General features: G+C 33.5%; 1 protein-coding gene across 4 annotated transcripts in view; it reads left to right on the forward strand.

Moving 5' to 3' along the window:
* The window catches only part of VPS13A (vacuolar protein sorting 13 homolog A), a 273046-nt gene that overhangs the window by 193152 nt on the left and 53630 nt on the right, over window positions 1–26264 (forward strand). For all 4 annotated transcript variants that reach the window (XR_009008570.1, XM_007182294.2, XM_007182295.3 and 1 more), the window contains exons 46-54: window positions 275–378; window positions 4166–4448; window positions 6440–6835; window positions 7098–7202; window positions 7305–7451; window positions 11804–11932; window positions 12546–12679; window positions 17692–17821; window positions 24699–24931. Coding sequence is in view for 3 of the 4 variants with exons in the window: in XM_007182294.2 (XP_007182356.2) it covers window positions 275–378; window positions 4166–4448; window positions 6440–6835; window positions 7098–7202; window positions 7305–7451; window positions 11804–11932; window positions 12546–12679; window positions 17692–17821; window positions 24699–24931 (1661 nt within the window). In the remaining variant the exon portion in view is untranslated. The remainder of the gene's footprint in view (window positions 1–274; window positions 379–4165; window positions 4449–6439; window positions 6836–7097; window positions 7203–7304; window positions 7452–11803; window positions 11933–12545; window positions 12680–17691; window positions 17822–24698; window positions 24932–26264) is intronic.

Genomic DNA, 26264 nt, shown 5'->3' on the forward strand with positions numbered 1-26264 from the left:
TGAAAAAGTTATTCCTTATATCAAAGTCAAGAAGATGTTATTTTCTTCTAAGATTTTTAAAGTTTTGTTTTTGAGATTCCTTTTCTCTAAAACTGAAAACTTTCCTTGTAATTTTTAGCAAAGATAATTGCATGTTTGGATTTTATTTTCTAATTTATATGAGCAAGATAAATATTGCCTGATAATTCCTTTGCTGGGATATTTAGATGGAATATTTTTGAAATGTCTTTAGATTCTTAGATTAATGGTACTAAATGTTACTTTTCTTTCCCAGATTAGAAATCATTTTTCAATACCACTTTATGTTTATGGAGGGGACACCTTATTGGGAACGGCTTCACCTGGAAGTGAATTTAACATACCATTAGCATCTTACCGGTGATTTTTTTCTTTATCCTTTTGTTTGCCCTAAGGTCTCTTATAGACTTTTTAGTTTCTGATTTAGTAGTGATATCTATCTTTAAGTTATCAAATCATGATCAAATTTATCTTGTTAATATCTCATCTAACTTATTTAAGTTTTGGCACTCTTAGAAGATTTTTTTAAAGAAATATTATTTAACTTAATGTATATAATGTATATCCTATAAATTATCTATGCTTTCACTAGTAAATATAAATTACATGCTTGCAATATAACTATCATGGCCATAGTCATATATATTTATGATTTTTAAAAAATTTCTAACTGAGCATGATTGGTGGCTTCTAGATTTATTTACACTATTATGAAGTGATTTTTACTTTTCTAGGGTTTTATGATAGAATATTTTAGAAATTTCTTTAGAAAATGTAAAATATTTTATCTTTTAATCTACATATTTATCTATTAATTGTTCATTGATAGAATTGTAATGTAAATAGAGACAGACAGTTGATCCTTCAACAACATGTGGGTTAGAGGTGCTGACGCCCACGCAGTCAAAAATACACATTCAGTTGTCCCTCAGTATCCATAGAGGATTGTTTCCAGGACCCACTGCAGATACCAGAATCCTTGGGTGCTCAAGTCCCATAGTCAGTCCTCCATACCTCTATTTCCACATCCATGGATTCAACCAACTGCTGGTCATCAAGTACTTTATTTGCTGAAAAATGTCTGCTTATGAATGGACCCGTATAGTTCAAACCCATGTTGTTCAAGGGTCAGCTGTATAGTACATCAGTCTTAAATATTTAAAGTAATTAGATTAAATTTGATATAAAATTTTTAAAAAATTTGATATAAAATCTTTTATGTATTAAGAAAGGACTATTAAAATTGTAACAGTACTAATGATGGGCTAGTCTCTTAATCATAGGCTTAATATTACAAACAAGTATTATTATTATTCAGGATATTTAATCTGGAATTGAAGATAATCTCTTTTAGGGAGATTAAACTCTCTTGGAGAATAAAAACTTCCTCAGAATAAGCATCATAGTTTGTTAAGTACCATTTCAAAACACACTCTAGACATGGACCTTTAGACCTATGCTACAGAAGGATGGAGGCAAAATTACAAGCAGTCCTAAAATATCCCTTACCTCTATTTATTCTGCCCCATACGTAGGAGTTCAAGATTGGGTCCCTAATGCTTAGAAGACAGCCTAGCAGTTTTAGGCACATATTTTCAGAGAGTAGACCTGCTCACTTTAATGAGTGTTTTATTGCCTAGACCTTCTAACCCTAATGAGTTTTATCGCTTAGTTCAGACTTGCTGAGGGAAAGAGTTATATTGTCTAGAGAACAACCACAAAATAGTTGTTTATAGTATCTGACTTTGTTCTAGAGAGGATTTGTTGTGAGTTATAAGACTAGATTAAAAAGTAGCATGTAAGATATGTTTAAAAGTTTCTGTGAGGAAATCCATTTTGTCCTTGGATAATAAAAGTTAATGGCATTCTGCTTTATTTTTAATAAATATTACTATATATTTTGTGATTCTGTCCATAGAAGAGAAAAGTTAGGTCATTAGAGTATCTTTACACTTTTTTGTTCAAGGCTAAATATTTGTTACATGGAAGTTAATCTATCTTAATTAGAGTTATTAATGACTGACTAGCTTGGATTTCACATTAGATATTCTTCTAATCAAACGCTTAGATATAGATACTTTTATATTTAAGATGTGAGGTCTTAAATTAACAAATGAGTATCATTCTGTAGAATTTAAGTATACTTATTCTTAATTTTAATTCACTTAACAAGTATTTACCAAGTGTTTTGTTGTGTGGAAGGCACTACTGTAGGATACCAAGAGGAATTGGCATGGCTATTCCCCTTGGGAGATTGATATATTATATAAGTACAGAAAGTAGAAAACAATGGGTTGTTGAGAATCACAGAAAAAGTTATAGTTGTACAAAACTATGAAAAGGAAAGAAGGGATTAATGATTAACTCCTGAGAGACGTACATGAATTATAGTTAAAATATAATAATGTGGAGATGAGTGGGGAAGGGCAATCTTAAATGGAAGGAATTGCATAACAAAGATAAGGAGGCATGAATGCACAGGATTTGTACAGGTCTATAAGAGACTAGGGGTTTGACTGGAATGTAGTGTGCCTGTTGGAATATGAAATTTGAAAGGTTAAGTCCACATTGGGATAGTTGCTCGCTCATTGTCTTGCCCCCATTTATATAAATTTTATCTTCATCTTTAATATCATCTATTTCTTTCTTCCTCTCTCAGAACATTTGGTGTTCTTCTGTTTTAAGACCATTTACTGCATCAGCTCTTCTCACTCAAAACCTCTTGCCATTGATCATCTGTCTCTCATGTTTTCTCTTCATTCATTTCTTAAACTTTCCTTTAACCTTGCATATTTCTCTAGTTCAGCTCTACCCTTCAGAAAGAAAGCTTTTGGGGAAAATTGTGACCTCTGGAAAACACTCTGCAGCCAGTCTAGAAAGAGTTAACCACACTCTTCATGCCCTTAGTCTGCAGTGTACATCTGGTGGTTTTTTTTTTTTTGGGGGGTACCTATCACAGTGCAGTAGTTATCTTTAAACATTACATTTCCCATGTGATTGGTATCTCCTTAAGAGTAAAGAATGACTTACTCATTTGTGCATTTTCAGTTTTACCTTCTCATTGGTAAATAATAGTCCAATAAATGTCTTGACGGAAAAAAAATGAAAATTACAGAGAGAATGTAGAAGTAAAATAGGCTAAATCTGATAACTGATTTGACAGGTAACTATATCTATGTGTGTAAGGGGGGAATAAGGAAGAGTTAATATTATTTTATAGTCCAGAGTGCCAATAGCTGGAAGTTCCTGAAAAAAGGACACACAGAGAAGTGGGTGTGGAGGGTTCAGAGTTCAATCTAGCAATTTAAGGCACCATCCGACATCATTACAGAAATATGTAGTAGATATTTAAAATTTTGGGGACTAGAGCTTAAGAAAACAATCACAGCTAGAGATAGTATTGACAGTTGTCACACAGTAAAGGATAGTGTCACAATCATAGGTAATTAGTTTTACAAATATAAAAATACTTAAGTGTTTATACTTGGACACACCTTAGGTTTAAAAAAATTATTAAACCCAAAGTACAATTTGCAATGTAAACAAAGAATGTGATTTTTAAATATAAGGATTAATCATATGTGACACCTAATAATTTTATTACTGTCTTCTTACAACCACTTCTGCAACTATGCCCAACATTTCTGTAAAGCTAAGTATCTATTGAAAGCTTTCATTTGATTAACCTTGAAAAGCTGGTGATTAATTTTTCAGTAGAAATATATTTTTGCTTCACAAACTCAATCATGGTATGTACTTGGGACCACATATCCAGGAAAGCCAACTTCTTTAAGTTAAGTGTATACGTCACAGCTGTATGTGTGTTTTTTGCATATATGACCTGTATGATTATGTATTTTCTGAGAGAAACCAGTTATTATCTTGTAAACATACTTTTAAGACAGCAAGTTTGTAAGAAAAATATTCTTCTCTTGGAAGCCAAATAACTTGATTGGTTTCCAGAAAGTTAAGATGGAAATTGGTATCTGTATGTCTATCTTACCTATCTCTAAGAAGAATGTGAAAATATAAAAATTTATTACAATAGTATGGAGGGAGACAATTTCATTGTTCTGAAGCTGTAATCAAACAAACATATATTTTCTTTTAAAGCATTTTAAAGTGTATTGTTTAATCTTTTATGTAGATCACTCCTTTCCCTGAAGCCAGAAGATGAGGACTATCAAATGTGTGAAGGAATTGATTTTGAAGAAATTATAAAAAATGATGGCACTTTTCTCAAGAAGAAATGTAGATCTATAAACCCTTCCAAGAAGCCATTTATCATTAATATTGTCCCAGAAAAAGATAATTTGACATCTGTGCAAGTGTATTCAGAAGATGGTTGGGACTTACCATATATAATGCATTTGTGGCCACCTATTCTACTCCGAAATCTTCTTCCTTACAAAATTGCTTATTATATAGAGGTATTCTGGAATTTTTTAATGCCCTCCTGTCTTTGATTTTGTAGTTTTAGTTATTTAAAGTTATGAACAATAAAACAATGTTTTAAAATTCTAATAAAAATTATAGTACTGGTGAATAGACAGTACAGATATTCTTCAAATGGAAAAGAAATCATGTTATATGAAAGAAGATTAAAAAAATTTTTTTCCACTGATTTACCTTAGAAATCTGGTTACTAAGTTGAATATAATTCATATGCACAAATATGATATGCCATTTTAAAAATCATTTATGAAAGTAATAGATATTCCTGTAGAAAATTTTAGAAAATAAAGATTATTAATATTGTCTATAATCACATATTCTGAAGGTAGCACTTCTGATGAAGTTATTTCAGTTCTAAAATATATATTTATATTATATATATTTTTTTCAGTCTTTTCCATGCATGTATATTTCATGTATGTTTAAAAGATGGATACTAACTTTTCAAACATGTATGAGAATTAGTATTAAAATAATAGTACTAGACTTAAAACTTGCTACGTTATATTATTCTTGTGCTAATTTTCTAAAAGGATTTTATGCCCTATAAAGATGCTTTTTCTTTTAAATACTCTTTGTTTTAAGATATTACATCTGATTCCTTCCTGTTGCTATAACAGGAATCTCTCCCATCTTAGGATTTTAAGTGAATATTCCATTTGCCATTGCTTGTCAAATATAAGAAAGTAGTTCTTCATTGTAGTATATTATTCGTTTTATTGCAGTCTTAATTATTAATTATTGCAATTTACTATATGTTTACACTTTTCTGTTGAATTTTTTTTCGGAGTGGGGGAGTGAACACATCTATGGTTTAAGAATATCTGTTTTCCATATGGTTGACAGATAACATAGTGGTTAAGAATTTACACTTTGCTGTCAGATAGATTTGAGATTGAATCCTACCTCTATCACTAACTAGCGCTATGTCTTTAGGTAAGCTACATTATCTTTCTAAATCATTTGTCCTAGCCTATAAAAGGGAGATAGTAATAAAACTTTCATGATTGGGATATGGGGAAAATCAAATTAAATAATGTTTATAAAGTACTTAGCACAGTGCCTGACAGGCACATGATTCCCATTTATTTACCTCTCTAGCACCACCAGCACTACTCTTCTATTTTGTGGAACATGTCAAGTGTTGATAGCTTACATTGTTTTTGCTTTAAGTAATTTAAAATCTTAAGGTGAAGAGATTCCTATGTTATAACAGGAGGGAACCAGATTAGAGTTGCTGGATAAACAGGTGAAATACCCAGATGGACTGTCTATCTATGTTGCATTTTAATAGAACTTTTAACTTGATGCTTTTAGGGATCACATTCTGTTTGCTAGTTTCCAAAGGATATGATCACTTTTTAGAAAGACAGTTTAGCTGCGGTGTGGAGAAGGGCTTAGAGGAGATAAGAGCAGTTAGGAGACTCTTAAAGGGAGAGGTCACAGTGACATGAACTAAGGTAATGCAAGTGTGGGTGGAGAGAAATGAACAGTTTTGAGAGCTACGTAAGATGCAGTATAAACTGTGATTGGAAATGGGTTATGAGAGTTTGTTTAAAATCAAAATTGGGAGTTAGTAGGGATTGCTTATTTTGGATTACGTACATTTTTCATTATTTTGTAGTTTTCACAACTAAAATCACTGGTGGATAAGATTTTTGTTTTACTAATTATAGTGTTTTATAATCTTCATTAGTGCCAGCAGAATTCCACACTATATTATTTAATTTTATTTTCACAATAGTCCTTTGAAGTAGATCATTTAGACCATTTTACAAATACAGTAACTCAAATCTCAATTTATAGAAATTTACACAGTTGACAGAGTTAGAACTTGAACATAAGTCTTCTTTTTCTGACAGAGATATTTCAGAACCATTTGTATAGCATTTGGAATCATTAAATAGAATATTTTGGCGTATTATTCTGAAACATTAAAAATTTACTGTATTTTTTTTTATTATAGGGCATTGAACATAGAGTTTTTACTCTACATGAAGGCCGTTCAGCCCAGATTTGTACTGTACAGTTGGATAAAGCCAGGCTGCATTTAAAATTACTTGACTATCTTAATCATGATTGGAAAAGTGAATATCATATGAAACCTAATCAACAAGATATTAGTTTCATCAGTTTTACTTGTGTTACAGAAATAGAAAAGACTGATTTAGATATTGCTATCCATGTGACTTATAATACTGGCCAGACAGTTATGGCATTTCATAGTCCTTACTGGATGGTCAATAAAACTGGTCGAATGTTACAGTATAAAGCAGATGGAATTCATCGAAAGCATCCACCTAATTATAAAAAGCCAGTTCTCTTTTCTTTTCAGCCAAAGCATTTTTTTAATAACAATAAGGTATGTGAAGTTTTTTTGACTTTCATTCTTCTTTATCTACTTATCACTCCTTTTTGTGTGTTTAGAAGAATAAAATATTATGAAATAGGTAGAAATAACATTTGTGAAATATTTGAGGTTAAAAAGATTAGAATTTAGTCTTGGGAAGGGTTTAGTGCATTAACAGTATAATATTAGTTTAGGCTAAAAAGCAAAAAATATATCAACTTAGGAATTTTTAAAGGTACCTAAATACTAATATATTTGAAATATTTTTTTCTAGGTTCAGCTTATGGTAACTGATAGTGAATTGTCAGATCAGTTTTCAATTGATACTGTTGGTAGTCATGGAGCTGTTAAATGTAAGGGCCTGAAAATGGAATATCAAGTGAGTTCATTTTTTTTAAGCTCTACTGAGTACTTAATTTTTATAAGGATGTTATGATAATGGAATAGTTTTTGAAATGTTGCTATTTTTTTTTCCCTGTAGGTTGGTGTCACTATAGATCTTAGCAGTTTTAACATTACCAGAATTGTCACATTTACACCCTTTTTTTTGCTTAAAAACAAAAGTAAATATCGTATATCAGTGGCTGAAGAGGGAAGTGATAAATGGCTCTCTCTTGATTTGGAGCAGGTGGGTAGATGAATTTCAAAAAGGTACCTCTTTAGATTTTCATTTTTCCTTGAAGTTTGATACATGAAATCACTATGTAATGTTTTAACTCTCCACCCCCACCTCCCAATTTTGTTTCAGTTCCATGAACATTTGAGTATTTATTTGTATCAGAATAAACCAAGTAAATAATTTAATTATTAAAATCCGAACATTGTCATCTAGGAATGCGTTGCTTGATAAGAGAGGTAGACATTTAATAATTACTAACCAAATGTCGTTAAATACGGCAGTAGAAGACTGGGTAAAGTATAAATGCAGCAAAGAGAAAGAAATTATTTATTCTCTTTAGGAAGCTGTTAGAGATGCCTTTATAGGGTAGGTTAAGCTAATTATTTTAGGAAGACAGTAGTGTCTTAGGAATGAAATTTTGATTCTACTCTATCTGTAGCTATTAGGTCTCTGGGTAAGAGCTTTCTGAAAGACTGCCTGAGGTTAATAGAATACTTCTGAAGAAATTTTGTTTTAAGTATGTTAGGATTATTAGAGAAGTGTTTGCTATTTTTATTCATTATGCCTTTTTGCTTTGAAACCATCTTTCTGGAATCATTATTCTTGACGTACATCCTTTGGCATTTCCTTTAGAGCTGATTTGGAGGTAAATACCATCAGTTTGTGTTTATCCATAAAAGCTTTAATCATCACCTTTCTTTTATGATACTTTTTCTTGATAATCAATTCTATTTTTTTTCAACATGTTGTAGCATTTATTATATTCTGGCTTCCATTTTTGTTGAAAATTCTGCTGTGATTCTGTCATTTCTCTGGAGGTTATCTTTCCTTTTTCTCTAGCTGCCTTCACAGTCTTCTCTCTGTCTTTGATGTTCTGCAGTCATACTGCTGTTTGTCTGCATGTGGGTTCCTTTGATATATCCTGCTTGAGATACTTTATTCCTAGAACTGTGGATTAATATATTTCATACCTTCTGTAAAATTGGCAGCTATTGTCTCTTTAAATACTACCTCTTCTCTGTTCGTCCATTTCCTCTTTCTGGGTCTTTAATCGGATTTGTTCTAGACCTTCATATTCTTTCTTCCATATATCTTATTATCTTTTTTATATTTTCTATCTGTATAACTCTTTGCTTCATTCTGGATAAATTCTACATATATATTTTTCATAGATTTTCACTTTTACTATATATATTATACAGTATATATATATATGCTATTTGAGCCTTCAACTGAGCTTTTTATTTGAATAATTATATTTCTCATTTCTAGAAGTTGTACCTTTTTTCATGTTTGCCTGTTCATTCATTCTTTCAACAATATTTATTGTGTACTCCTTATGTGCCTTGTGATACATCTTTTAACAAAACCACAAGTACCTGTCCTTGTGTAGTTTACATTTCAGTGGGAGTGTGGGGAAATCATTAAATGGATAATACCATAGTCAACTAGTAAAATACATAGTATGTTTAAAGGTGACAGGTCTAATAGGGAAAAAGGAAATAAGACAGGCTAAGAGGTGTTAAGAGTTCTAATGAGCAAGAAGTGGGCTATAATTTTACATAAGGTGGTCAAGGATAGGACTTACTGAGGTCACATTTGAACAAACTTGGAGAAAATGTGAGAGGTACACTTGTCAAGAGTTCAGCTGAGTTGGAGCTGAGCTGCCAGGTACAGGTATAGCTGATAAAGACAACAAGCCAAAATGAAAGTAACACTCAGGACTTTAATCACTTACTGCAATAGTATAAGTAAGAGGCTAAACTGAAGAAAGCACCACCTCCCCTTGTACCATTTTTCCTATGGAACAACATTAGTTAGGGGTGAGGTGGATCAGTGAGGGTAGTGTCATTGTCAGGGGAGCCATGAACAAATAGCTCTTACTGTTTTATGGATCTGGGGGTGGCAGAAAACAAAGGGGAAGGGCTAGGAATGGGAAAGTACTGAGCACCGAGTCAGAGTAGAGAAAAAGCATCTTCAAGTTCCACCTCTCTCCTCGATAAAGAGGTCCTGCAGAGGTTCCTGAGGAAGGCCTCTGCCAAAGGCCCTGATAAAGAGGCCTCTGAACAAAGATGCCTGTAGTAGGAATGCAGATATTTGTAAGGGTATGGCTAGAAGTGGGGGCTGAGTTCTTGAGAATGCAGTGCACTGGCTGTGCACCTAGTCTGGTATGGGGAGGTCAGCTTTGCCCTGTGAGACCTGCCAGATAAAGGTAAAGCCTTTGTAATTACCAGTGGTCTGACCTGAAAAATTACACATAGGTTTTTAGCCAGGAGCTGGACCCCTCAGCAGTGTGGATATCTGGGGAAAGAGCATTAAAAGACAAAGGATCAGCCAGGGTAGGTGCCCTAAAATGGGAGAATATTTGGCATGGTTGAGGGATAGCAAAAGAGGCCAATATTATTGGAGAGGGAAAAGTATTTAGAAAAGAACAAGGCATAACAGTGATAAAGAGTAATCATGCAGAACTTTGTGACACAGAACTTTGTGAATTACAAGGATTTTAATTTTTGCTCTGAGTGAAATGGACAGAGCTATTGGAGGGCTCTGAACATGATTAAACACAGTAGGCTCTCAATAAATATTTGTTGAATGAATATAGTTTTTTTTTGGCAGATGTTTCATATGTGCTCATTAAGTCTATGGATTCTTGGTTTGTTGGATGTACAGCTCTCTATATATCTAGGTGCCAAGATTATAACTGCAGCTTTGTTTTACTCTATATATTTTCTAGGTATATCTTTTATTTACAGTAGTTCTGTGTCTTGATTTATATGTCAATTGCAGATAAGATTATTGGGTCTTTTTAAAAACCTAATCTGTAGCTTGTCTTCCAACAGTTAGTTTATATTCACAGTAATTGCAATTACAAATGCATAACAACTTATTTTTTATTTTACTTTTTGTTGTCAACTTCAGCTTTTCTCTCTTCTGGTTTTGTTTTGTTTTTTTTAACATTTATTTATTTATTTTGGCTGCACCAGATCTTAGTTGCAGCATGCGGGATCTTCGTTGCAGCATGTGGGCTTATAGTTGTGGCATGCAGACTTCTTAGTTGAGGCATGCATGTGGGATCTAGTTCCCCGACTAGGGATCGAACCCGGGCCCCCTGCATTGGGAGTCCAGAGCCTTACCCACTGGACCACCAGGGAAGTCCCTCAGCTTTTCTTAAGATAAATTTCTTTTGCTAATTTAAAATCTTCACATTTTAATTTTGGCTTACAGTAGTCAACCTTAACTTAAAATGCATATTTATGATTATTAGCTGTGTTGATTTGTAAGGAAGGCTTACAAATAAGCAAGGCTTGGGGTTTTCAGAGAGAACATCATTTTTAGTCTTCTCAGTTCCTCCTGGGAAATATGTTTGGATTAGTATTGCTACTGTTTTGACTCCCAGATAAGTTTCCACTGGGTTGCAAGAAGCCCCAAGTGGGAATTTTCTCAGCCTGTTATAGCCTTAACCATGTCCCATGTCTAGTTCCATTAATTACTTTTTATGGTTGAATAAAACTGACTTTATCAAGCTAAGGCACTTGACTCTAACATCTAGCTTCTTCTACAGTGCCCTCAGGTCATATGGTGATGATCGTGATGAGCACATGAGCAGTCTCATTGAATTATGTGAAGTTACCAGCCTGGTCAGAGTCGGATCACACTAAGACCTGATTTACATAATAGTTTACAGGCAAGGCTGGCTCTCCATTCCTGTTCTTTTAGCTCTTTTCTTTGTTTCCAGCTCCTGTTGTCTGGTCTTCTTTCTGAGTGCATTGACTGTCTCCTATTCCGTTAGTTTGGTTTCCAGATCACTGATGTCCAGGTTGTTTCTTAAGATTTTGAGCCTGTTTTCTACTCTGAACTTTAGACTTCAGATACTTCTCTTGGTTTTTGCTTTTGTTTTTGCTTTTTTAATCCTTATTTGACTTCGAGGACTCTGGATTTAATATATGTCCTGACTTGACATTTGTGTGTACTTTGACTACTGCTTAATTACTAAGTGATGCCCACAACCCAATTATAATTTTTAGTAACTGAACATTCCCCTGTTTTAAACTGATCACTTGGCTCAGTTTACTTACTTTTTTCCAACCCGTCTCTAGATCTGGACCACACTAACATCTCTTCACAGCACTCTATCAATAGCTCTTCAACTTACTACCCATTACTGTTTGTGTTCAAAGTGCCCTCAAGTGGCACCCCATCTTGAAGTCAACAGTTTATAGCTAAGCAGTCCAGTAACCAGAGCAGTGTTGAAAGAGGTTTAAGACTATTTTAAGTCTACTCTGATGGGTTTATTAAAATGATAAAGGTCTTTATGGTGAAATCAGTTTTACTTAAATAAATATATGTAATATATGTTTTAGTGTATCCCCTTTTGGCCTGAGGATGCTTCTAATAAACTTCTTATTCAAGTTGAAAGGAGTGAAGGCTCTCCCAAAAAGATACATTTTAACAAGCAAGAAAGTTGTATTTTATTGCGTCTGGATAATGAGGTAAGTGATTCTTCTGTGTGTGTGATTAGAGAAGCTAATATATACTTACTCATTTTTTTTTTATTAAATGATTTTTTTTCTTTGTTTCACCAAAAATGAACAAACATTTCTCTTTGCAAAGGGAAAAAGTTCTAAAAGGAAGCAAGAGACATAAAACAATTTAACTGTTATATGGAAAGTTAGAGCAGGGGTCCCCATCCTGGGGGCCGTGGACTGGTACTGGTCCTCAGCCTGTTAGGAACCGGGCCGCACTGCAGGAGGTGTCAGGCAAGCGAGCAAAGCTTCATGTGCCGCTCCCCATGGCTCGCATTACTGACCGAACCATCGCTCACATCACTGTCTGAACATTCCCTCCCCCCCCCCCCCGCCGTTGGGGGACCGCTAAGTTAAAGTGCCTAGAATACTACAATATACCACATCTTGAATTTGACCCATCTGTATATGATAATTGAGAGTCATGGTTTTCCAGAAATGCAGTATAAAATCCTGAATTACTTTCCAAATCATCAAAAAATATATTAAGTTATGAATAGTTTTTATTATTAAATGTTATTGGTTAGTGTTCTTTGGAAAATGATCACATTAGAGAATATTTTCTTTTCCTTTTTTCTAGCTTGGAGGTATTATAGCAGAAGTTAATTTGGCTGAGCATTCTACAGTTATTACATTTTCAGATTATCGTGATGGAGCAGCTACATTCCTGTTAATAAATCACACCAAGAATGACATTGTTCAGTACAAGCAAAGGTGAGAAGATTATTACAAATACAGTATCCCCTGATTTTAGCAGAGTCTAGGTGATGAGACATTGACTTTATGATAATTTCATAAGAGTATAAACACCGATAATGGCATTATGGCCATGTAAAACAATGTCCTCATTAAAAAAAAAAAAAAAAAGTATACTGAAGTATATAGGGTTAAAACTGACTTGAGATCATAATTTACTTTTTTAAAAATTCCAACATAATTGACATATAACATATGAGTTTCAGGTGTCCAACATAATGATTCAATATTTGTATATATTGTAAAATCATCACCACTATAAGTCTAGTTAATATCCATCACCAAACACAGTTAAGATTTTTTTTCTTGTGTTGAGAACTTTTAAGATTTACTCTCTTAGCAACTTTCACACATACAATAGAGTATTATTAACTATAGTCACCATGCTGTACCTCGCATCCCCATGATTTATACATTTTATAACTGGAAGTTTGTGCCTTTTGACCACCTTCACTCATTTCATCCACCCCAACCCTGCCTCTAGCAACTACCAATCTGTTCTCTGTATCTGTGTGTTTTTTTTTTTGGTTGTTTTCTTTTTTCTTTTTTTGTTTTTTTTAGATTCCACATATAAGTGAGATGATACAGTCTCTGACTTGTTTCACATAGCATAATGCCATTAAGGTCCATCCATGTTGTCTCAAATGGCAAGATTTCTTTATGGCTGAATAATATTTCATTTTATATATACCACATTTTCTATATTCATTCATTCATCAGTGGACAGTTAGGTTGTTTCCATGTCTTGGTGATTATAAATAATGCTGCAGTGAAGATTCATATATTTTTTGAATTAGTGTTTTCATTTCCTTTGAACAGATAATCCAGCTGCTGGATCACATGTTCTGTTTTTAGTTTTTTGAGAAATCTCCATATTATTTTCCATAGTGGCTTCACCAGTTTACATTCCCACCAACAATACACAAGGGTTCCCTTTTTCTCAACATCCTTGCCAACACTTATTTCTTTTCTTGTCTTTTTGATAATAAGCACTCTGACAGGTGTGAGGTGATGCCTTATTGTGGTTTTGATTTCCCTGATGATTAGTGATATAATTTACTTTTAAATACTTCAAAAACAGAAAAACCAGAAGAACTGAAGCAAGTATGACAAAAGCTTGATCATTGTGGAATCTGGTGAGGAAATTGTCAGGGTTTAGCATAAGAATTTTGTCTATTTTTGAAAAAAAATTTTTTTAATTAACATAATGTAAATATTGATTCTTCAGATTTTTTTCAAACAGTGGATACCTTTTTCTTGCTGAGGCATGTAGGAAAGGAGTGCTACATTTTTAAGCTTTTCTAAAGACCATATTTATGTCTTGATATTTCAAGACTACTCATTATATCATTTGTTTCAATATACTGTGATACCTTATCCTCTTAGTACCACTACAATTTATGTAACCTTCTGTTCCTCTACTTATGTGTCCCAGGTTGTCTTGAATTTATTTTGTCTACTTCTTTTAGTTTGTTTTCATGTCACTTATCAGTGGGCCCATATTTATCAGTGCATTTATGCTTTTTTTCCACTGCTAACTGTACACTTCGAATCATTGACTAAAATAGGCATTGATTGAGTGAGAACCCGAAGCTTGAGCTAGCAAATATCTAGAACTCCTCCTTGCCTATCAGTTCTCTCATTTGAGGAAGATGTTGAGAGAGAGTAGAGCCTGTTTTTTATGATTATTCATATTATAAAAATAATAAGTTGGTTGATTAAAACTGACAAAGGCAAACAGAAATGGTTTTTTCTTATTTGTCCTTCAATTCATGTACCTCAACTATCCTTTCCCAAAGAAACTGTCACAGAATTAAAACCTCCAGAAAATGATTTGGGTGACTATTTTCTTGATTCTCTCAAGGATAGTACATAACTGGTAACATTCTAAGATACACAGGAGCTAAGTTAATTCTTTACATACTGTGGATGATGTAGGGCATCGTAGCTTAATTCTCTGACATCTGGTTGAGCCTGGCTGAGGCTGAACTAGAAACTTCTCAGTCTTTTCTTTGGCCTTGGCTTTGCACTGTTCTTTATAGTACAGTTCAGATATAAAGTGTTTAGAAATTTTATCTACTGCATTGTTACAGTTGTAAAAGTAAGGGATAAGGGAGAAACTAGAATGTGATCCTGTGTAGAAATTCTGAAACTTAAAAATTACAGTCTTAATGGAAATTTATAAAATTAATACATAGATTAAAGCATTTGTCACATTGTGTTGTTATTTTCTTGTGAGGTTAAGACTTGTACACATATATAGTTAACATTCTGAGGACTCTGGTTACTTTTTATTTTCTTTGAATTTCCTGAGATAAATTTGAGATGAATTTTTTCATGAGGAATATTCTGCAGTGAACTAAATAGATTAAAATTTATATGAATTAAAGCATTTCTAAATATTTTTAAACCAAATTTATCTGATCAACATGGTTACATTTGATATTTTTTCATAGAAAAGGAATATAGGGCTTTTGTTTCCTCTGCCTTCCCTTCCCTTGGCTTTTTTGCTGTTGTTAATATGGTTTTTAATTGTTTCCTACATATAAAAATAACAACTGTCCATTATTTTTTAAAATTCTGTAGGAAAACTGTGAAAAGAAAAACATAATCCCTGGAATCCCAACACTGTCAGCATTTTGATTCAGTTCTTTTTTACTATTGCTCTCTATCTGTTTATATTTCTGAATCTTTTTTTTTTTTTTTTTTTTTAAAGCCAGATCGTATAAGACCTTATAGTTCATGACTTTATTTTACATGGCTATTTTTGAGTGGAATATGGACATGATCTGATTTGTGATTTTTTTTTAAATAATTTTTTTTTGAAATTCACGGTCTTTTATTTATTTATTTATTTATGACTGTGTTGGGTCTTCGTTTCTGTGCGAGGGCTTTCTCTAGTTGTGGCAAGTGGGGGCCACTCTTCATCGCGGTGCGCGGGCCTCTCACCATCGCGGCCTCTCTTGTTGCGGAGCACAGGCTCCAGACACGCAGGCTCAGTAACTGTGGCTCACGGGCCCAGTTGCTCCGTGGCATGTGGGATCTTCCCAGACCAGGGCTCGAACCCATGTCCCCTGCATTGGCAGGCAGATTCTCAACCACTGCGCCACCAGGGAAGCCCGAATCTCTTGTTTTTAACAGCTATTGTGAGCATGTAAATTTGCTTCAAAAACACAGTTTTCAATGAATGCATGATATTCCATCATTTAGATGCACTATAATCAAATGTTCTTCTATTGTTGAGAATTTATTTCCAATTTTATAATGTTAGAAGCTGTTTGTCTTTTAATAAAAATGTTGAACCCATTTGTAATCCTTATAACAACTAATTTATGATTCTTTGCCATACTTTTTGGTAATATGGACTATTTTCTTCTAAGGATAATTTGGAAAATATACATTTTGTTTCTCTTGTAGATAATTTTTGTGTTCTTGGAGATTTTGATGCATATTTTACTTTACTTTACTTTATTTTATTTTATTTTATTTTATTTTATTTTATTTTATTTTACCGTGTCAGGTCTTAGTTGCGGTGCGCAGGCTCTTCGTCACGATGCGTGGGCTTTTCTCTAGTAGTGGCACACCAGCTCCAGAGTGTGCAGCCTCAATAGTTGCGGCACACAGGCTGTCTAGTTGTGGCGCACAGGCTCTAGAGTGCATGGGCTCAGTAGTTGCAGTGTGCGGGCTTAGATGCCCCACGGCATGTGGGATCCTAGTTCCCCGATCAGGGATCGAACCTGTGTCCCCTGCAGTGGAAGGCAGATTCCTAACCACTGGACCACCAGGGAAGTCCCGATTTTGATGCATTTAAAATTTTGAGAGTGAAACAGTTATCTGCTAATTCATCCATGAAAAATTTGGAGTAGTTTACATTTTCTTCAATTTCTCTTTCCAAATTCCTGGTTTCTTATCAATATAATTTGAGATTTTTGACCCAGATTAATATAAAATGGTTAGTTTTTCAAAAATATGTTCTTGAAGGTATTTGCATTGATTCATAGCATATTAACAATAAGTTAATTTATTTGATTGGTTTAGTTGTTTAATATTTCTACATCCTAGTTCTTAAAATTTTATTTTGAGTCCTCTCTGGCTTGGTTGGAACAAGTAAGGGTTTGTGGATAATATGTTACGCTATTGCTTATTTGAAAATGTCTTTCTCTTGCAAATTAACAATTTGACATAAAATTTTAAGTCATAACTTCTTGCCTCAAAATTGTGTAGCCATTGCTCCATTGTTTTCTGGCATTCAGTATTACAGAAAAGTGTAAGAACAGTCTTACTTTTATTTCTTCATGCGTAACTGTGATTGTCCTAGATGTTTATAGGCAGGTTTTCCTCTATTTTCTTAAAATTTGAACATTTTACAAAGATCTGTCTAGGATGATATTCTGTTTCCATTAATTTAGTCTGATACCCAATGAAGTCTAATCTGCAGAGTCAGCTTCTTCAGCTCAGAAAAGTTATATTTTATTATTTCTTTGGTTTGTAACTTCTCCATTTTCTTTTGGGGAATCGTTTTATGAGTTGACTGAGTTTCTTAGATTTGTATCCCATGTCTTATGGTTTTTAGAAATAATTGAGCTGTATTGTCTTTGCCACAGTAAAACCAATACTTAGGAAAGGGTTACCAATTAAATTCTCTTAGATTTGGTGTAGATAAGATAAAGTAAGTGGAATAATTTTCTTTTATAATTAATTTGTATTAAAACAAAAGTTGACAGAGTAGTTTCAGAAACCTGGAGATATTTATTTCCTAACTAGGACAAATATTTCCCTTGAAATATTCTCATTATTTTCTCAGAAAACCAACTTTTTTATTGTATAAGGAAAATTTTCAGTCTACTTTTAATCAGAACTATCACAAATCTCAATTAATGGACTCAGAATTAATGAAGTATTATTTTGGATTCTTTAAATAATCGTATACTTGCACTTACTTTAATGCATATTTTTACTATTTATGTCAGTTCCCTCTGTGAAATAGAAGATTCCCTCCCTCCTGGAAAAGCAGTTTTTTATACGTGGGCTGATCCAGTGGGCTCTAGAAAGCTGAAGTGGAGATGTGGAAAAAGCCACGGTGAAGTAACACAAAAGGATGTATGTACTGGATTGATTATTATGGTGTTCTCAGCAGTCTTTTATTTACTTATTTATTTTCTGAGTTACTCTCTTTCAGCCTTACTAGTTTTGAGGCCTCTTTTGTGTTTCCACTTCTTAAAAACTGCCAAAGATTTTTAAAGCAGTATTCAAACTTTAACTTAACCAAAAATGTTTAAAACTGGAAACAGTCTTATTTTGTCTGCCTTTTTATTTGCTTCTGTTATGTTATAAAGGGTAAACTTAGGTACTTTCGGCATTCAATTTATAAACCGATATAAATACATTCTTTGCATTGAAAGTCATCTCAAGTCAATTTAGCTTCTGTGAAGGACATTTAGGGATCTATTAATGAAAGAATTTATCTCTGGATGGCAAACTATTGTTTTTTATAATAATAAAGTTAGGTATAAACATTCTCCAGTAACATATTAAATGACTTTCAGAAATTGTTTTATTAAAGTTTTGTTGGTCTTTCAAAATTTATCTTAATTTGTTCCCTATTCCAGTGTCTTTTTTTCTTGCCACTAGTTATTATTTCTCTTATCAAATGAGTAAATGAATGAGTATTGAATTTTTATTAATTTTTATGACTTTTTGTAATCTTTTGAGATGATTATATATTACTTGGGCTTTGTCCTATTTGGTTGGTTTTTTAATATTAGACCAACCTTGTATTTTTGGAGTTGACTTGCCAGTGTTTTAAGACTTTTGCTTGTATTCATGAGAGAAGTTGGCCTGTAACTTTCCTGCGTTGTAATGTCCTAACCAGATTTTGATGTTAAGGTCATTCTAATACATGCTGGGAAATATCTACGATTTTCCTATTTTCTGGAAGAGCTTATGTAAATTGGTATGATTTCTAGAATGTTTGGAATGTTTGCTAGAGCTCACCAGTGAAGCCAAGCCATCTTAACCTGCAGTAGTCTTTGTAGGAAGGTTTTAAATTATGAATGCTATTTTATTATTATATGTAGAGCAATTCAGCTTTCTATTTCTACTTGTGTCATTTTGGTAAGAGGTTTTCTAAGAATGCTTTTATTTCATCTCTGTTTTCTCATATATTGATATAAATGTTTTCATAATATCCACCTTTTTATCTTTTAATATTTATGGGGATGATTCTCCTTTTCATTCCTAGCATAGACTATTTGTACCTTCATTCCTTTTTTCCTGATAAGTTTTGCTGAGATTTTATTAGTTTAATTAGTTTCAGTTTAGTTTTGTCCGTCAGAAAACCATCAATTTGCTCTTTTGATGATCTCTTTTATACATTTGTTTTCATTTTCACCTATTTCTGCTCTAATCTATATTATATTCTTTCACCTTTCTTCTGTTTTAATTTGATAATTTTCTTCTGAACTCTTGAAATAGATACTGTATTAGTCTGCTCAGGGTGCCATAACAACATACCTTAGACTGGTGGCTTAAACAACGGAAATTTATTTCTCACGGTTCTGGAGGCTGGAAGCTTGAGACCAGAGTGCCAGCATGGTCAGGTTCTGGTGAACCTGCTGAGGCCTCTTCCTGGCTTGCAGATGACTGCCTTCTCGCTGTGTCCTCACATGGCAAAGAGAGAGTGAGTGAGCACTGTGGTGTCTCTTATAAGGAAACGAATACTGTTGGATCAGAACCCTATTTACACCTTCCGCCTCCCCCAGGATGTCATTTAACCTTAATAACCTCCATAAAGGCCCTATGTCCTAACACAGTCACATTGGAAGTTGAGACGTTAGCATATGAATTGGGGGAGGGGGCAAATGAGTTCATAGCAGATAACCTAGATCATTGTTTTTTAGATTTTCTTCACTTCTTATGTGAAGTCACTTAAAGTCACGAACTTCCCACCAAAAACAGTATTAACTTTATCTCACAAATTTGCCTGTGTTGTGTATTACTTATTTTTCAGTTAAAAATATTTTCTAAATTTCATTGTGATTATATTTTGGCTTCATGGTTACTTAGGTTATCACTTTTCAGAAGTATTTTCTTGTTATGTTTGTTTATTTCTAACTTAATGCCACTGTGACTAGAGAAAATATGCTGATTCAATTCGTTGGAATTTATTGAAATTGACTTTGTAGGCCAGCATGTGGTCAGTTTTTGTAAATATTTTATGTGTATTTGAAAAAAATATATATTCTGTAGTTGTTGGCTACAGTATTCTATGTGTTACCAGGTCCAAGCTCGCTCTGCTCGCCGCACGACAGGCCAGTAAATTGGGAGACGAGGTGTTCAGGCAAGGAATAACAACTTTATTCAGAAAGCCAGCAGACCGAGAAGATGGTGGACTAGTGGTCCAAAAAACCGTCTTGTTGGGATCTGGATGCCAGTTTCTTTTATAGAACAGAGAGGGGGAGGAGGTGAGGAAGTAAAGTAAAAAGGCCATTTATATTGCAAAACATCTCACTTGGCCTGCATTGGGGAGGGAATGTGTTAGTTTCTTCTTTTCTGCAGCCATTCACAGGTGGGCGGGGGTCAGATTCTCTCCCTGTGAGCTGAACAAAGGCACTTTAGTTTAAGGTTCAGGCAGAGAGGCAGGGTTCCCTGAGGCAGGCCATTACGTATGATTATAATAACAAAAGCAACAAAAAGCAAAGATTAAAGTCAAAGAAAGAGATCCAACATGGAGTCAAAATTGGCTGTTCCCTGTTATATATATATATTGATTTATTCAAGTTTTGTTGAATTGTTTAAATCTATCTCATTAAATTTTTTGTTTGCTTGTTCTGTTACTTGAAGAGTGGTGTTTAAAATCATGGGCATTCCTTTTTTGGTTTTGTTAATTTGGGCTCTTATATTCTGAAACTATGTGATTAGGTAGATACAAATTTAGAATCATTATGTCTTTTTGTTAAATTGATTCTTTTATCAGTATGTAGTATTGCAGTGCCCACCACAGTATCTTTTTAGGCTTAAACATTCAGACTTACAAAACTATCATAGGCCACAGTTTACAACTGCCTGCTTGGGTGGATACAGGCCAGGAAACACAGCTTACCAGCAGGGAGCATCAGACAAGTTTAGGAGGTATTCTCTTTGGTCACTTCAAACAACAGCTTTGATGTGAAGGAAAACAAGGCTCACTGGGTGTGTTATGAGCCCCCCTTGACCTAGAAGCCCTACCCCACAGTAGCAGATATCTCTTACAACAACCCATGAGCATAGCTTGTAGGTTTTCTGCAAGGGACACAAAAAGATCATCACATTAAGAGAAGCCTAAAGCTTTAGCTTCCTACTATATTGCAACATTCATTCTTGACTTATTAAAACCTGCTGTAAATTAGTGCTTGTACCACCTTCCCAGTAATGTAAGGACTTTAGAACTCTTTAACTCCATTTACTCCTTCTGTCTTATGTAATATTGTTGTGTGTTTTATTTCTAAATAGGTTAACTCCCATAAGAAGTATTATTACTGCTTTCTACAATTAGTATTCCATTTAAATTAACCCACATATTTCTCCTTTTGCCACTTTTCATTTCTGCCTGCATCTCCATACTTCTGTTTGGGTTCATTTTTCTTCTCTTTACTATTTTTTTAGTGTGAGTTGTTGACTAAAAAATTATTCACAACCTGAAAGTTGAGAGTTATGTTTTATTGGGCGGGAACTTTTAGGACTTCAAGCCCAGGAGGCAGCATCTGAGTAACCCTGAGAGAACAACTCCGAGGAGGCAATGGGGGAAGCCAGGTTATATAGAAGTTTTTCCACAAAGGGCAGGTAGTCAGGAACATCAAAAGATTATTGTTCATTAAAGAAAACCAGATATCCCAAGTTAAGGAATTTAGCACTTTTCTGTGTATAGGAAGATGCAAGAGTCTGGGCTCACTGAAATCATTCCTTTGATATGCACCTCAGCTATCTTGGGCCAGTATCCTGTGTTTTCACATCCTGAGTTTCCTCAGGGCTCACCGTGGGGAGTGGCTGCAGTCTGATGGCTGCTAGATGGCAGGTATTCTTCCTGAGTTTCCTCAGGGCTCACCAGCTCACCATAGGCTGTGGCTGCAATCGCTGATGACTGTAACTAATCCTTTGTTTACTGATATGGCAGCCAGTATTCCATTTATCAGAGGCTACAGCTGATTAGTTTTCTATCAGTTTCATTCTGGACATGTCTTTATTTTGCCCTGTTTTTAGTGGAGTATTTCTGCTGGATATCAAATTTCAGGGTTGGCACCTCTTTTTTTCTGTTTATCTTTGGAATTCACCATTACGTAAATGTTAGACTTTTCACCATGTCTCTTATGACTTTTATGTGTTGTTCTATATTGTTTCATCTTTTTCTCTCCTACCTTCAGTATGGATATTTTCTTCTGACCTATTTTTCACTATACTTCTCTCACTGTGTCTAATCTGCTCTTAAAATCATCCATGGAGTTCTTAATTTTAATTATTGAAATGATCAGTTCTAAGATTTCTATTGTAGAAGTTTTTGTTCCAAAATTCTCTATCTTGTTACATAATTTCTTGAATGTTTTGATCATAACTACTTTAAAGCCTATCTGACAATTCCAGTATCTAGATTTCATATGGATATTTTTAAATTTTCTTTTTTTTCTTGGTTTTCACTCAAATCCATACTTTATGCATGTTTATTTTTGCCTGAGTGCTGGACATAGTATATGAAAAATTTTAAAGGTAATTTGAGGCTCCGTATGATGTTCCCTTTCTCTTAAGAACATGTGATTTTGCCTTTGTAAGGTAGCTAGTCAGGGGGAGAGTACCTTAATGGGAATTGAAATTATTTGAACCTGGTCTTCAGTCCTTGTGAGGACTTGTATATTTCCAGTTTACCCTGGCACCTAAAGTCTCGCCCTTTGGGGACTCAACTAAAAGCCTAAGCTGTTGACCATTCTTTTTGGTATGCCCTGCACTCCAGTTTTGGTCCTTCCAAACATGAGACTCCCAATTTTAATGTCTTTCTTAAGCTCTCAGTGTTTGCTTCTACTTTTAGAACTGGCAGTTGTGAACTCTGAATACAAAGTTCACTTTTATTGGCTTTCTTTCTCTCTCAGATCTTGGCCCCTTTAATTCTCACTACCTTGGTACCTTTTCTGTGTTTTCAAACACATATTTTTCCTTTTTAGATTTTGTCCAGCTTTTGCTGTTAGGAAGAGTGTTGGTCCAAGACCACCTAGTCGTCAATTGCCAGAGCAGAAACGCATGGTATCGTTCTAAAATTAAGCTTGTTAGTATAGGGGAGTGTAATGGCATTTTGTGTATTGATGTTTTTTATCCAGAAAATTCACTGAATTCTCTTATTAATATTATTTGTTTTTTATTTTTCCATATGGACACTTAGAAATAATGAGAGTTTTGTTTTCTCCTTTTCAATCCTTTCATCTTTAATTTCTTTTTGCCTTACTGGACTGGCTAGCATCTCTATATACTGTTTAATAAAACTGATATTAACACATGTCTTTGCCTTATTTCTGGTCTCAAGTTATATAACTTCAACATTTACCTTTAGTGGGATCTTTGCCAAAGTATGGTGTGTGTGTTTGGGGGGTTTGATAAGAGGTTAAAGAACTTCTCATCTAGTCTTTGTTTGCCAAAAATTTTTATTATGCCTGGATATTGAATTTTGTAAAATTTTTCTCCCACATAAGTACTATTTTATTTGCATAACATTCCTTTCTTACTTCAGACACTCATCTTGGATCACTTTCCTTTTGCCAGTGTTTAATTCCTCCTATAGAATTTCCTTGAGTGAGTCTCTGTTGATGATGATATTTAGTAGTTTTCATTTGTCTTTAGGCATCTTTATTTCCTATACTTTTCTTCACTGAAGGATATTTTTGCTGAGTAAGGAATTCTGGGTTCTGAATTGTTTTCTCTTAGCATATTGATGGTATTTTTCCATTGTCTTTTCAGTGTTGCTCTTGTGGAGTCCAGTGTTCTTTGAATGTATTTGAGAGGGCTGCCCATAATTGGCCTAACTTTATTTTTTAAATTCATGATTATTAGATTTATTCAGGAAAAAAGACTTCATTTTAATATAAAAAATAAAAATAATCAAATATTTGACCTGTTGATTAGTACTTTTGCATATTTATAGCATAATATTTATATCAAAATGATAGATCAGGTTTATAAAGGTAAATCTGTAATCCAGTGTAACATATTAGAAAAACTTCAGGATTATTTGGAAATTAGTTTATTTATAGCTTAATGTAGTTTTAGTACTATGTATTTTATTTTAGAAAGTGTTATAAGTAACATGACTGTGGTAACAACTCATTTTTAATTTTAGTGGATTATAACATGAATGTGTACTATATATTATAATTTCCTGTTAATCAGTGTTCACTTAACTAGAAATTCATTGCTGACAGTTAATTATTAGAAGTTAATTATTGAAACTGAAGACCCTGATATCAGCACAATGCTTATATATAAAGGCTTCCTGCAGAATTAACCCTGTAGTAAATATTTGTGCTTTGTAGAGCATGCAACTGAGGTGTCAGATATTCTTTATCTTATTTATTTAGTTCAACTCTGCAAGGAAATACGAATTTCTGACTGAACAACTTTTAATGCATAACACATTGATTAGTCTTATAATAAATCAGAGAAAATAAAATTTTGTGTTATTGATTAGCCTAAAAAGGAAGACTATTTAATTAGATTTTACTATGGTATTAAAAGAACAGTTGGCCTGTCTTCCTGACTTCATAATGATTATGGCAGAAGCTGTCATCAACTGATTTTAATTATGTAAACTTCCAAATGTTATACAATTATTAATTTATTTTGTTGAACCCTGGGAACGAGGTGCCATTACTATTCTCATTTTTCAAATGTCGAATCTAGATTTCGTGTTGGTTGTGACCAAACTCTAATTTTTTTTTTTTTTTTTTTGATGATTTTGTTTCAGGATATGATGGCACCTATAAATCTGGAGGAAAAGACCATTTATTTAGTTTCATTCTTTGAAGGCTTACAACGCATTATTTTATTCACTGAAGATCCAAGGGTATTTAAAGTGACATACGAAAGTGAGAAAGCAGAGTTAGCAGAGCAAGAAATTGTGTTGGCATTACAAGATGTTGGAATTTCTCTTGTCAACAATTATACAAAGCAAGAAGTAGCCTATATCGGCATTACAAGGTTAGATGCATTAAAATTTGGATACATTTAAGTGATCAGTTCTTAATCATTAAGAGTGGTGATTGTAAAATCTAAAATGAGTTAGTTTAAATTTTCTGTTTTGACTATTCATTGATACTAATCTAAGGTAATGCTAATTTAAAAGTGCTTTGATGCTTTTTTTTTGCCTTTTGAGATAAAGACATACCAAAAATCAAATTTATTTCATCATGTTGTTGATTTTCCCAGCTCTCTAAAAATTAGATTTATTCAACTTCTCAAAGGTATATTTTCTTTCTTTAATATGTCATAAGGAAATGTTTAACTGTTCACTACCGCCTACCACAGTGCAGGGTACACCACAAATCTAATCTTTTTCTATGAGTTTGTTTGTTTGTTTTTGAAGTACATTTGATCTGCAACACTATGTTAGTTCCTGGTACATAACATAGTGATTCAGTATTTCTGTTCATTACAGTGATCACAATAAGTCTAGTTACCATGTGTCACCATACAAAGATATTATATTATTATTGATTATATTCCCCACACTGTACATTTCACTTTCTAATCACTTTCTACTTTGACCTTGGCACTTTAAGATCTAATAAGATAATACTGTATTTACCATTTCCCACGTAAGTCATCACCAGTAAAACTCTTTTCTTTCCCTTTTGCACTTAATATTCCTGTTTATAAACACTTAAAATTAATTTATGTATATTACTGCCAAATTTGAGAGCGTTTCTATATTGCAGTCTGTATAACAAGGATAATGTAGTTTTAATCCTTTACTTGAGTTAAACTCTCAAATAAATATATAAATTAAAGGTATATGATACAGATTTGACTTTGTTTTTCTATGTAAATTCATCTAGAAATGCCCCTGACTTCTCCTTGAATGGTATCCATGCCATTTAAAAAGTCATATTGAAGGGAATTCCCTAGCAGTCCAGTGGTTAGGACTCTGTACTTCCTCTGCAGGGGGCACGGGTTCAATCCCTGGTTGGGGAACTAAGATCCTGCGTGCCACTCGGCGTGGCCAAATGAATAAATAAATAAAAAGGCATATTAAAACTATTTTCTTAGAAATTTTTATTGTTCTCAAAAAAGTATGTTTATTACTTAGATAAAAATGTCAAATAGATAACAGATTTTAAGCCTGTGAAACCTGATATGAGCTATCTCCTATGCTAAATGATGTGAATGCAAAGGGGATTAATACATGGTTTCTACTTTTCTGTTTATTAAGTGAACATAAATTTCAGAAGAAATAAATAGAATAAATAAAATTAAATAACCTACATACTTAAGTAAGCAAAACAAGTGAAGTAATTTTAGAATGTGGATAGAT

The sequence above is a fragment of the Balaenoptera acutorostrata genome, chromosome 6, assembly GCF_949987535.1.
Source record: "Balaenoptera acutorostrata chromosome 6, mBalAcu1.1, whole genome shotgun sequence".
In the NCBI taxonomy this organism is placed as follows: domain Eukaryota; kingdom Metazoa; phylum Chordata; class Mammalia; order Artiodactyla; family Balaenopteridae; genus Balaenoptera; species Balaenoptera acutorostrata.